Source organism: Mandrillus leucophaeus, unplaced genomic scaffold (genome assembly GCF_000951045.1).
Source record: "Mandrillus leucophaeus isolate KB7577 unplaced genomic scaffold, Mleu.le_1.0 Scaffold272, whole genome shotgun sequence".
Classification (NCBI taxonomy): Eukaryota; Metazoa; Chordata; class Mammalia; order Primates; family Cercopithecidae; genus Mandrillus; species Mandrillus leucophaeus.
Genome location: NW_012102832.1, coordinates 121,492 through 135,033, shown reverse-complemented (window position 1 = coordinate 135,033; position 13,542 = coordinate 121,492). Strand labels below are relative to the sequence as shown.

General features: G+C 41.9%; 1 protein-coding gene across 2 annotated transcripts in view; it reads left to right on the top strand.

Annotated features, from left to right (window-relative positions):
• Nucleotides 1–13,542, top strand: part of KPNB1 (karyopherin (importin) beta 1) — a 43,414-nt gene that overhangs the window by 8,150 nt on the left and 21,722 nt on the right. Inside the window, exons 1-6 of one of the 2 annotated variants that reach the window (XM_011984695.1) lie at nt 543–723; nt 2,045–2,227; nt 6,980–7,180; nt 8,248–8,400; nt 10,940–10,999; nt 13,036–13,125. In XM_011984695.1, coding sequence (XP_011840085.1) covers nt 7,133–7,180; nt 8,248–8,400; nt 10,940–10,999; nt 13,036–13,125 — 351 coding nt within the window. In that variant the 5' untranslated portion in view covers nt 543–723; nt 2,045–2,227; nt 6,980–7,132. Of the gene's footprint in view, nt 1–542; nt 724–2,044; nt 2,228–6,979; nt 7,181–8,247; nt 8,401–10,939; nt 11,000–13,035; nt 13,126–13,542 lie in introns of those variants that run through there. The other variant, XM_011984694.1, reaches the window with a different exon arrangement.

The window sequence follows — 13,542 nt, the reverse complement described above, 5'->3', positions numbered from 1 at the left end:
CGCGGCGCGCCGGGCTGCCTGTCGCCCAATCATTGCGCGGCCTGAGGGCGGCGGTGCAGCGGGAGGGAGAAAGAGGGAGGGAAGGGAAGTTAGGTTGCGCGGCGCTGCGTGTTCAGCAGAGGTGGGGGTGGGGGAGTCAGGCCTAGGGGCCATGTGGAAGCTCTGGGCCCGGTTGCCCTCCCTGTCTGACCCCGGCCGGCTTATCCTTCCTGTCCCGTGGCCCCTGTGGCTCTCCCCACCTATTTCCTAGAGCTCTGCCCTTTCCTCGCTACCTTGGTCTGTGCTCATGGCCAGGCCTGGCACCCGACTGCCTCTTAACCCATTTCCACTAATATTTTTCCCTCTTCTGCCCGTTTATTCCTCTCGGGGTATTTTCTTTTTCTTCCTTTTTTTTTTTTTTTTCCTTTCCTTCTGACCTGGATGAATAGAAACCTAATCACTAGGGATCTGCACCCAGACAACAGTCTGAGGCTCATCTTTGAGATCGGGCCTGTTTCCTGATGAAATCACAGAGGAAAGTTATTCGTTTTTCATATTTTAAAATTTAAGGGGTCCGGAGAAAATGAAGCTAAGTCCGCTAGAGACTGGTCCTTTGTATAAAAATGTGGGATGGATTGGTTGAAACAGCCTAGATGCCAGTTAAGTTTCTCTTTGGTGTCCATCTCCTATTGGGAGATGGGGTCAGAGGGAAGGATTGGATGATGCTTGCCATCTTTGAGAAAGGTAATAGGAAATAAGTCTGAATAACATTGTAACCATATGTGTTTCTTTGTGTTATATAGGCAAAATGTCAACATCAACAAAGTGACAAGGCTTATTTTATACAGACTGCCTTTGAATGATTTTTTTTTGTTCTTCATATGTGCCAATTTTTACAACTAACCTGTTTATCCTTTCCTAGAAGAGATTTTTCCACTAGTATAGGCTGATAATTCCATTTAGGGTATTATTCCTGTTTCTGCTTTTGCTAATTTTGCAAGAAGCTTTTTATCTTATTCCTTTCATTCTTAACATTCTTTAGTGGTACATAATTAATAAAACTTTTAAGAATTATTTTCTGCTGTGATTGCAGAACTTGTTAGCAGTAAGAAAAATGTATCTGCTTTTGGCTTTTCCTGCTAACTTTGCTGTTTGGGCACGGTTTTTTTGCTGGAGAGAGAGGTGTGTGTGTTAAATTTTTAAACAAAGAGAGTAGTTTTTGAGGCCTGTGGATTACAAAAGGTTACAAAAGAACATGCTTTTCAGGGATCCACTGTATTCCTCAACTAAAATCCAAATGTATAGGAGCAAGTAATTGTTGATTATTAGATACAAAGTTATTTTTCTTGAATAGCTTGCCTGAACATTTTTTTCTTTCACTTTTTCCCTATTTCTAAATATCTTACCACTTTTCCTTATAAATCCGTTTTTTTCGTTGTTCCCTTTTTGCTGAGTGCCCACAAATAAAACGGAGGATGAGACTCCTAAGTTTGTTTAGGCTTATCTGTATTTCCCTCTCTCATAAAAGATCACCTCCTTCCATGGGATGAAAAGCTACCCTGCTGCTGCCATGAGATGGAAAGTTGGATCATTCTTTTGGGGCCAAGGTTTTTGAAATTTAGATAAACAGTTTTATTTTCTACCCGCATCGTAACAGCCATTCATTCAAGTACCAGACATTATTAAGAATTCTTGGGACACCTCAGTATACACAGAAGACTAACTACTACCATACTTTAAAACCTTGCAATTCAGGGGGTATAACGTGACTATTTAGGTACTAGGAATGATTTTGATAGGAAAATCTGCAATTCCTCATTAAGTGCTAGGCTCCATGAGAAAAGTGGAAGACTTCCTGTTATATACTAAGTAACATTTTTATAGAAGTCTCCTAGTAGGTATTTTGTGGTTTCCTGAGATGCTTATGATATACCAAAAAAAAATTAGACATTAGTTCCCCCCCCCCACCTCGCCCCTCCTCCGGTGGTTCAGTGCTCCATAAATTATTCTCAGTTGTGGAAATTCCTAAGATAATTTTATTTACAAATTTATCTTCCCTTAACAGCCCACTTTCCTTGTGGAACTGTCCAGAGTGCTGGCAAATCCAGGAAATAGTCAGGTTGCCAGAGTTGCAGCTGGTCTACAAATCAAGAACTCTTTGACATCTAAAGATCCAGATATCAAGGCACAATATCAGCAGAGGTGGCTTGCTATTGATGCTAATGCTCGACGAGAAGTCAAGAACTATGTGAGTAACATTCATCTGTTTGGTTATATTGCCTAGAGAACAAGAAATTGCTTTCTCAGATCTTTTGCTATTTGCATGGGATAGAGCTGACAGTGTGATAGGTTTCTGGGACCTGAACTTCACCTAAAGATAAAAATTGTCTTTGTCTTAAATCTTTCTCAACACAGCTTGTCCATTCCCATTGATGGATTGGAATTCTTTTTAGATGATTGAGGTAGGCTGCAGCAGCTTGGGAAATTTTAATTGTGTGTCATAATTTGTAAAAGTCTGTTTGACAAATGGGAGTAGTGTATAAATTGGTGCTGTATACCCACATCACTTAGGGAATTTGTTAATACGTATTTCCAAGCTCTCCAGAAATTCCAATTTGGTACTTCTGGAGTACAGCTCAGGCACTTTTTTTTTTTTTTTGGAGACGGAGTCTTGCTCTGTTGCCCAGGCTGGAGTGCAATGGCATGATCTTGGCTCACTGCAACCTCCGCCTCCCGGGTTCAAGAAGTTCTCTGCCTCAGCCTCCCAAGTAGCTGGGATTACAGGCACCCGTCACCACGCCCAGCTAATTTTTGTATTTTTAGTAGAGACGGGGGTTCACCATCTTGGCTAGAGTGGTCTTGAACTCCTGACCTCATGATCCATCTGCCTCGGCCTCCCAAAGTGCTGGGATTACAAGCGTGAGCCACTGCGCCTGGCCAAGGGATGTTTTCTAAACTGTCTCCCCAAGTGATTATCCAGTCAACCAGCACCTGGCTCTTGTTGAACTTCTGCTGTTTAAATCTCAATCTTTGCTGGTTTAGCATGGCACTATGTGGAGTCAGAAGGAAAGTTACATGATCTCTTGGGCCTTGGAGGCCCAAAGAGTGTGAAATAGGAGTGTGACATTAATGGCGTTTTATCTACTTAGCCAATTATAAAAAATCTTTCTTCAGAAACACTTGACTTTTTTCCCAGGGCATTTAGAATGGGACGAATTTTGGGGAGAAAAGGTGATGAATTTTGAATCATGACATTCTTGTTACTGTCTTGTTGAATTAGAAATTCATAGTTCTAAATGAAGCAAAGGACTCAGAATATATGGACTGGTGTTTTGTTTTGGTTTTTTGCTTGTTTGTTTGTATTTTTTGAGAGGGAGTCTTGCTCTGTTGCCCAGGCTGGAGTGCGATGGCGCAATCTCGGCTCACTACAACCTCCACCTCCTGGGTTCAAGTGATTCTCCTGCCCCAGCCTCCTGAGTAGCCGGGATTACAGGCATACGCCACTAGGCTGGCTAATTAATTTTTGTATTTTTAGTAGAGATGGGGGTTTCACCGTGTTGGCCAGGCTGGTCTTGAACTCCTGACCTCTGATGATCTGCCTGCCTGTCTTCCCAAAGTACTGGGATTACAGGCGTGAGCCACTTCACCTGGCTGGTTTTCAATTAAGTTCTTTAGTGATCTGTCTGACATGGGTAAGGCACAAAGAGGAGTGAGTTAAATACCTGTGCAATCATCATTTTGTCCTTGGTATCTGAGTGGAAACTAGTAGGGAATTCCTACATATGTACTTGTGCAGGTCATGGTTATGCACATCATACTTGCTAATTCCTGGTTCTAGATATCAGCGTTAGGTAAAGTAGTGCCCTGTAAGGCAACAACTTCTCTATCTAGTTGTGTACCTCCTCCTGTCACCAATTTTGCATACCCATGATAGGGAGCCAGCTTATTAAATCCAACTTGGTTTCAAATCTTTTTGGAATATGTAGAGCTATTTCTATTCATGTTGGGTCTGCTTGTGTAATAATAACATTTTAATTCCTTCTCTCTCAGCTAAGTGACATAAATGGAAGTATATTCTATCACTGGAAATCTCGATACTGATAGTGCCCATTCAGTTTCTCATCTTCTTAAATTACACACTAGTAAATGGGATAAGATGTAATTGGAATTGTAATTGGCTTATTTTTTGGCACATCACTCTTAACACCAACCTTTAAAAAAAACAAGTGGGCGCAGTGGCTCATGCCTGTTATCCCAGCACTTTGAGAGGCTGAGGCGGGTGGATCACCTGAGGTCAGGAGTTCGAGACCAGCCTGGCCAGCATGGCGAAACCCTGTCTCTACTAAAAATACAAAAATCAGCTGGCTGCGGTAGGGGGTACCTGTAGTCCCAGTTACTCAGGAGGCTTAGACAGGAGAATTGCTTGACCCTGGGAGACAGAGATTGCGGTGAGCTAAGTTTGTGCCATTGCATTCCAGGCTGAGTGACAGAGTGAGACTCCGTTTCTTAAAAAAAAATAAATAAATATTATATAATAATTTGTATAGGCATGGTTAAGCCCTTGGGCATGGGGGAAAAGAAAGCTAACAGTTACCTTGGCCTTTTTCTCTTTCATAGCACAACTGATAATTAATACTAAGTTTCACTGTCAGTGATCTTTTTTGAAATCTGGATACTGGGGCACAATTGAGCCAGTTTCTCTTTTTTGATAATTGAATATTACTATTAAGGTTACCTCTAGTTTAAACAGAAAACTTTTAGTACCCAGGAGTTGGACATTTGTAGTTTCTTAATCACCTCAAGTAATATGGAGTCTTCAGAAAACAATCTAAAGGAAAAAGGTAAAAGTAGAATGGGATTCAGTGCACTCCACATATGTACTAGGATATGATGTAGTGTGGTGTGAAGGCACCCTGGACTTGGGTTAATAATATCCATTCAGCCTCTGGCATTTTGGACAATTCACCTTGTTTTTCCCCCTTGTTCCCTCATGTCTTTGACATACAGTTTTTGTCCATTCTAGCTCTGCTGGTCCTCCAGAGCAAAGCCTTTCATTCAACATCAACCAGAACTGTTTAGTGTTGGGTAGAGCTGATGGGGGTGGGGGCCAGGGATGATGGTATACCATATAAGAAGGAAAGGGGGAGTTCATTATTGGTACTAGCTGCTGCAAAGCAGGATACTTAGTGATCCAACCCAGTCAGCAGAGCTGGTCTGAATATCTGGCAGCTATTCTTTGTCCCGTATTCATGCCAGAACCGTTAACTGTTTGCCTGTGAGTGGACTGGTGATTCTTAGTGAGTTCATTGACTGAATTAGCTGATCATGGTAATGATTAACTCTAGGTCAATTGTGACTTCATCTTTTATCATACCTGTGCCATTACCCTTTACATAAATGATGGTGTGGTTACCATGTCAAGCGAGACATGTTTAATGACAAGTGGATCTTGTTTTGACATCTGGCTAGATTCTGTCAGTGGTAGAGAGAACAGTTCTTTGATTCTTGGGCAAACAGAACAAATCCTTTCAAATTGGAAGTTATATAAAGATAAGTTCATGGATGTTATTAACATCAGCAACTTTGTTTTTGTATTTAGTGATGTTGTTACTTGACCAAGGCCTTTCTATGTAAGTCACCCAGAGTGCTGGGTTGTCAGTGATTAGAAGGAAAACATTTTGTTTCAGCCCACGTCTCATGAGTGAGATCTCCTTGGATCAGGTTAGACAGTGATCTACTGTGAATCAGACCCACCTGAATGCCCCAGAACTAGCTTCATTCTAGTGTCCATGTCTGTCCACAAAATGAGGTTGTTATTGTTATAAAAGCAACAATGAGCCTGGAAGATGAGTTTTGTCCCCATCTCTCTCCTTTGCCATTTACTGCTACCTCCCCTTGTAACTTCTGGTTTCCCATCTTGTGTTGAAGGTTGAAGTGAGGTGTGTTATTTTGGAGAATTCCTTTTGGAAGCAGGGGATGACTGGTTTTATTTCTAGGTTCTGGGGCAGTGTTGATTATGCTGATGTTGCTACTGTGCTGGATTTTTCTGATAGCCTTTTCTGCTTCTCCATATTATAGATAAGAATTCTGAGGCCAGGCACGGTGGCTCATGCCTGTAATCCCGGCACTTTGGTAGGCCGAGGTGGGTGGATCACCTGAGGTCAGGAGTTTGAGACCAGCCTGGCCAACATGGTGAAACCCCGTCTACTAAAAATACAAAAACTAGCTGGGCATGGTGGCAGGCGCCTGTAATCCCAGCTACTTGGCGGGAGGTGCTAAGGCAGGAGAATCTCTTGAACCCGGGAGGCGGAGGTTGCAGTGAGCCGAGATTGCGCCATCACGCTCTAGCCTGGGGGACAAGAGCGAGACTTTGTCTCCAAAAAAAAAAAGAATTCTCAGACAGCTGCCTGGGCGCAGTGGCTCACACCTGTAATCCTAGCACTTTGGGAAGCCAGGAATTTGAGACCAGCCTCGGCAACATAGGGAGACCCCCATCTCTACTAAAAATCCAAAAAAGTTAGCTAGGTGGGATGGCACGTGCCTGCAAGTCTAAGCTACATGGGGAGGCCTGGGAGGTCGAGGCTGCAGTATCGTTTATCGTTGTGCCACTGCACTATGGTTATGCTACTGCACTCCACCATGGACAACAGAGTAAGGCCTTGTATTTCCTTTTTTTTTTTTTTTTTTTAAGAGCCTGGACAATATGGTGATGCGCTGTCTCTACAAAAAATAGCTGGGTATGTCTGCATATCCACCCCTGTAGTTCAGGTACTCAGGAGGCTGAGGCGGGAGGATAGATTGCACCATAGAGGTGAGGCTACGGTGAGCTGTGACGGTGCCACTGCACTCCAATCCGGGCAATAGAGTGAGACCCTGTCTTAAAAAAGAAAAAAAAAAAAAAGAAGAAGAATTCAGAGACACTAATATAAGAAGTGTGGTGGTGGGCAAAATGTGGTCAAATAGTGTTAGAAATTTGTATCTTTTGTCTTTTTTGGTGCAGGTTTTGCAGACATTGGGCACAGAAACTTACCGGCCTAGTTCTGCCTCACAGTGTGTGGCTGGTATTGCTTGTGCAGAGATCCCAGTAAACCAGTGGCCAGAACTCATTCCTCAGCTGGTGGCCAATGTCACAAACCCCAACAGCACAGAGCACATGAAGGAGTCGACATTGGAAGCTATCGGTTATATTTGCCAAGATATAGTAAGTGCTTGCCTAATGTATCTGGTTTATATACCTCTGATTGCCTCTAGCTGTGACATGAATGATATTGGTACTACCTTATTGAATCACGAAGAAAGCCAAGCTAAATTGCACAGTGTTTTGAAAGTAAGACTGATTTATTTCCCCTAGGCCTCTTGTCTTCACATTACTAATCATGCCCTAAAGTTAAGAAACTTGATCACAAACTGAAAACAGAAGTCCATGTTTGAAGAGTCTTAGATTCTAGACTTACAAAATGAGGATATTCTCATTTGGAGCATCCCTGACCAATCCTTTTTCTTAAGATCCTGAATGTACCATGATTGTTGTGGTGCATTTTAATTTACTACATTACGGAAAGTTTTGCCAACACTTGATGTAGTTGGTTTAGCGACTGGAGACAAGGTATTTTAGATGCAGCCCTCCCAGCACTGTTGTTCCTGATGAGGTTACCACTCTTGGTGTCTATTTTAATATATAGACTTTATGAAACACAGGAGCCCACAGCACTTGACCTGGACTTAGACTCCGTAGATGTGCCCAGGTGTTGATTCTTGGCCTTGGACCTGGCCCTTAAATGTCCTGAAGCTTTACCATAGAGTACAGATGGCCTGGAAAACACCAACAGACTGCCATCTCCATTTGCACAGAAGGGGGAAGAAAGCTAATATTTTAGCTCCTTATGGTAGTCTTCTGGGGTGGATTGATTCCAACACCTTCCTCAGGTACCAAAATCCTCAGATGTTCAAGTCTGTTATATAAAATGGTATAGTATTTGCATATAACCTATGCACATCCTCCCATATACTTTATACTTTAAATCATCTCTAGAATACTTACAATACCTAATTCAATGTAAATGCTATATTAATAGTTGGTATACTGTATTAAGGAAATGATGACAAGAAAAAAAGGTGTACACGCACCTTTTGGTGCAGTACAAATGCAACCATCCACTTTTTTTCCTCTAAATATTTTCAATCCATAGTTGCTTGAGTCCACAGATGTGTAACCCATGGCTGCAGAGGGCCGACTGTATATTCATTGCACTTCTTTGCTTGTTACAGGACCCAGAGCAGCTACAAGATAAATCCAATGAGATTCTGACTGCCATAATCCAGGGGATGAGGAAAGAAGAGCCTAGTAATAATGTGAAGCTAGCTGCTACTAATGCACTCCTGAACTCGTTGGAGTTCACCAAAGCAAACTTTGATAAAGAGGTAAGTTTTTTCACAATAAGGTATAGATTCAGACAGTAAAGGATGAAGGAGTTAAATGTAAATTTTTTGTTTTGTTTTCTTAAGTTTATGATTTAGAAAGTACCACCTACTTAAAAGTATTTGTTTCCAGTTTAGTCCAGTTTGTATTGTGTGAGATATGCCCATGGAGTGTTTGCCATTTCTCATCATGCTTTTGGAAATAAAGTGTTTCTAAGCTTAGGTTTTTCCTTTTGCAGTCCAAAGCGTGGAATGTTGTTGGGTTTTTTAAAATTATAGGGCATGGTGGTGCATACTTGTACTCCAGCTACTTCAGAGGTTGAGGCGGGAGGATTGCTTGAGGCCAGTTGTTCAAGGCCAGCCTGAGCAACAAAGTCAGATGCAGTCTCTTAAAAAAAAAAAAGAAATAGGCTGGGCACGGTGGCTCAAGCCTGTAATCCCAGCACTCTGGGAGGCCGGTTGCTGGGGGAGGGTGGATCATCAGGTCAGGAGTTCGAGACCAGCCTGACCAACATGGTGAAACCCCATTACAAAAAAATTAGCCGGGCGTGGTGGCGTGCGCCTGTAATCCCAGCTACTCAGGAGGCCGAGGCAGGAGAATCACTTGAACCTGGGAGGCAGAGGTTGCAGTGAGCTGAGATTGCACCACTGTATTCCAGCCTGAGCAACAGAGCAAGACTGTCTCAAAAAAAAAAAAAAAGAAAAAAAGAAATTATGGTATGTACTATATACTTTGGTTTACTTTGGTTTCTTTTAAGGTTGTGTAAATCTTTTAAATCTTTTGCCTTGTACTAAAGATTTTGGGGAGGCTGGGTGCTGGGGCTCACATCTGGTAATCCCAACACTTTGGGCCATCAAGGCAAGAGGATCACTTGAAGCGAGGAGTTTGAGACTAGCCTGGGCGATGTAACAAGACCCTATCTCTAAAAAAATAAAGATTTCTGTGGAGAGGAACAACTGAGTTTTTAACCAGCTTTGTGAGCTCTTGTGTTTACAGGGCTTATAATGGAAAGAAAAAGAATGAAAAATGAAATAAATAAAAATTATGGCAATTGGTCTGTTTCATACTACCTTAGGAAGGTGTTTTTAAGAAACAGGATATAGCCAGGTGTTCTGGCACATGCCTATAATCCCAGCTACTTGGGAAGCTGAAGTGGGAGGATCACTTGAGCCTGGGAGTTCAAGGCTCCAGATTGCACCACTGTACTTCAGCCTGGGCAACAGAGCAAGACTCTGTCTCCAAAAAAAAATACATATATGTGTGTGTGTTTGTGTGTGTGTAGATATTTGTATATATACACATGTATATGTATATGTATAATATATATGTAAACATTTTGTGTGTATATATAATATGTATATAAACTTTTGGCTGAAAATGCAATGAATAACATAAAACCATCTTAAATCATTTTTAAACGTACAGTTAAGTAGATTCACATTGCTGTGGAAACAGTCTCCACAACTTTTTCATCTTGCAAAACTGAAACTGTACATACTGAACAACAACTCCTCATTTCCCCTTTTCTCAGCCACTGGTAACCATCATTTTACTTTCAGTTTCTATGTATTTTACTACTCTAACAAAATACCTTACGTAAGTGGAATAATATAATATTTGTCTTTTTGCAACTGGTTTGTTTTAATATGATGTCCTCGAGATTCATCTAAGGGGTAGCATCTGTCAAAATTTGCTTTTCAAGGGTGATTAATATTCCATTGTATGTATATGCCACATTTTGTTTATCTAGTCGTCCATCCATGGCCATTTGGCTTGCTTCCACCTTTTGGCTATTGTGGGTAATGCTGCTATGAACATGGGTATGCATGTGTGTCTTTGAGACTCTGCTTTCAGTCCTTTTGGGTAAATACCTACAAGTAAAATTGCCAGGGTCATGGTCTGAAAGTATTTCTGTATATATGTTTGTTGACACTTTAGCTGGCTTTTTACCATTTCTTGACTTTCGAAAGGTCTGAAACCCCAGAGCAAATGGCAATTCTAATTGATTAAAAAACTGGATTTTTCCTTAATAGATTTTGGAAGATTTAGGAGGGTAGCACATAAAGTTCATTACTCTATTCTCCCTTTTCTCGCCACATTTGATGTGAATTTGCTACCTCTCAGAAAACAAATTTGGTCTCTGAAATAAAGCAGATGTTTTGAATTCTCTTATATTTTAACTATAAGGAAATTGATTTTCCTACATGTAGATTTTTATCTTTTAACCAACCATTTTTATTTAAACTTTGTGACCTACATTTTTCTGTTTCCTCCCTGAAGTCTTTGTTAGTGAAGGTCATCTTGGAGATTAAAAGATTAGGGACCTCATTGGAGGGCAAGTCACATAGCAGACACCGAAGGTAAACTCTTTATAGCCTTTATAGTGCGGTACCATCTCAAGGGAGAGTGGCTTGATTGTACCAGGCAGGGCTGTGTGGGGCCCTGAGGGAGCGAGCGGTTTTCCTTGTAGAGGGAGTCTGGAAATCTTCCTATGTACAGGTTATGCTCTCCTAATTCTCTTTATTTTTGTTCTTCCTACAGTCTGAAAGGCACTTTATTATGCAGGTGGTCTGTGAAGCCACACAGTGTCCAGATACGAGGGTAAGTGTAAGGGTAAGGTTATGTGAAAAATCTGTCTCACATCTTTCCTAGGAAATGTCAAATCTAATGTAAGTTTGAAATATTGGGAATCAGTTGACTTCAGCAATAAGGTTTGATTGTTACTAATAATTAATATTCTGGCTGGGCATGGTGGCTCACACTTGTAATCCCAGCACTTTAGGAGGCCATGGCAAGCAGATTATCTGAGGTTAGGAGTTTCATACCAGTCTGGCCAACATGGTGAAACCCTGTCTCTACTAAAAATACAAAAAAAATTAGCTGGGTGTGGTGGCACGTGCCTGTAGTCCCAGCTGCTGGGGAGGCTGAGGTACAAGAATTGCTTGAACCTGGGAGGTGGAGGTTGCAGTGAGCTGAGATCATGCCACTGCAAACAGAGTGAGACTCCATCTCAAAAAGTAATCATGATAATTAATATTAATAAAAACATTGGAGAAGAGAGAAGAATTGTAATGGAGGTTGCCATCCTCTTAAAAAAGGTTTAAGGGGCCAGTGTGGTGGCTCACACTATAATCCCAGCAATTTGGGAGGCCAAAGCAGGAGGATCACTGAGGTCAGAAGTTGGAGAACAACCTGGGCAACATAGTGACACCATCTCTACTAAAAAATATACACAAATAAACAGTTAAGGGAGAAGACATTTTTGATCAGCTTTGCTACTTCATTGCCTTAGGTTATTCAAGCCGTTTCTACTAAAAATATATGTATACGCAAACAGTTAAGGGAGAAAAAGTTTTTGATTGGCTTTGCTACTTTATTGCCTAGTGATTTGCTACTTTATTGCCAACAATCACTTATTCAAGTGATTGTTTTCCACTCTAGCCATTAAAACAGCTTTGCTATTGCTATACCCGAAACCTGACCCTTCAAGAAGGTAGAAGTAACATCTTCAGTCTTTGAATAGTATTAGTGAATTTAGCCCTACCATGGGTTCCACACGCACCTTTAATACAAAAAAAAAAAAAGGACTGAGGCCAGGCGCAGTGGCTTACGCCTGTAATCTCAACACTTCACAGGCGCATGTCTGTAATCTCAGCTACTCAGGAGGCTGAGGCAGGAGAATCGCTTGAACCTGGGAGGTGGAGGTTGCAGTGAGCTGAGATCACATCACTGCACTCCAGCCTGGGAGAGTCCATCTCGGAAAAAAAAAAGATTGGGTGACTGGGTATTGTGGCTCATGCCTGTAATCCCAGCACTTTGGGAGGCTGAGGCCAGAGGATCGCTTGAGCCCAGGAGTTGGGAGACCAGTCTGGGCAACATGGCGAAACTCCATGTCCACAAAAATTAGCTGTGCGTGATGGGGTGAGCCTGTAGTCCAAGCTACGTGGGAGGCTGAAGTGGGAGGATTGCTTGAGCCTGCAGTGAGCCATGATCATGGCTACTATACTTGCACCAGGGTGACAGAGCAAGAAGACTGTCTCAAAAAAAAAAAAAAGAGAAATGGCCGGGCGCAGTGGCTCACACCTTTAATCCTAGCACTTTAGGTGACTGAGGTGAGTGGATTGCCTGAGCTCCAGGAGTTCAAGATGAGTCTGGTCAACATAGTAAAACCCTGTCTCTACTAAAAATACAAAAAATTAGCCAGGCATGGTGGCGGGCACCTGTAGTCCCAGCTACTTGGGAGGCTGAGGCATGAGAATTGCTTGAATCTGGGAGGCAGAGTTTGCAGTGAGCCAAGATCACGCCACTGCACTCCAGCCTGGGCAACAAGAGTGAAACTCTGTCCCCTCCCCAAAAAAGAAAGAATATAGTATTAGTGAATTTAGCCCTACCATGGGTTCCACATGCACCTTTAATGCGAAAAAAAAAAAAAAAAAAAAGGCGGAGGGGACTGAGGGAAAATAAATAGGAACGGATAATGAGGGAATTGAAGGGAGAGAACGAATTTTAGGGAAATGATAGTATATGCCATATTTACCTCAATTAATCCTTAGGATTATTGGCCCATTTGAGTGACTCTAACTTTGTCAGATTGCATTGTTATTTTAGTAAACTGTCTGATCTGCTCTTCATAAAAGGTACGAGTGGCTGCTTTACAGAATCTGGTGAAGATAATGTCCTTATATTATCAGTACATGGAGACATATATGGGTCCTGCTCTTTTTGCAGTAAGTATTTCTATTTATATGATTTGAGCTTGTAGCTAATTACAGAGCCCATCATCCTTAGTTGCTATTTTGCCAATTCTGTAATATTTTACTTAATATTATGGAATCAAGGAAATTCCTTGAGACTGTTAGGTTTAAGCTTATCAGTGGTGTGCCAAGAAAACTGGTGCTACTTTGTGTGGGTAAAAGACCTTCATTTTGAGGCCAGTCCCGGTGGCTAACGCCTGTAATCCCAGCACTTTGGGACACTGAGGCGGGCATATCACCTGAGGTCAGGAGTTCGAGACCAGCCTGGCCAACATGGTGAAACCCTGTCTCTACTGAAAATACAAAAATTAGCCGAACGTGGTGGCATGCGCCTGTAATCCCAGCTAGTTGGGAGGCTGAGGCTGGAGAATCGCTTCAACCCAGGAGGCA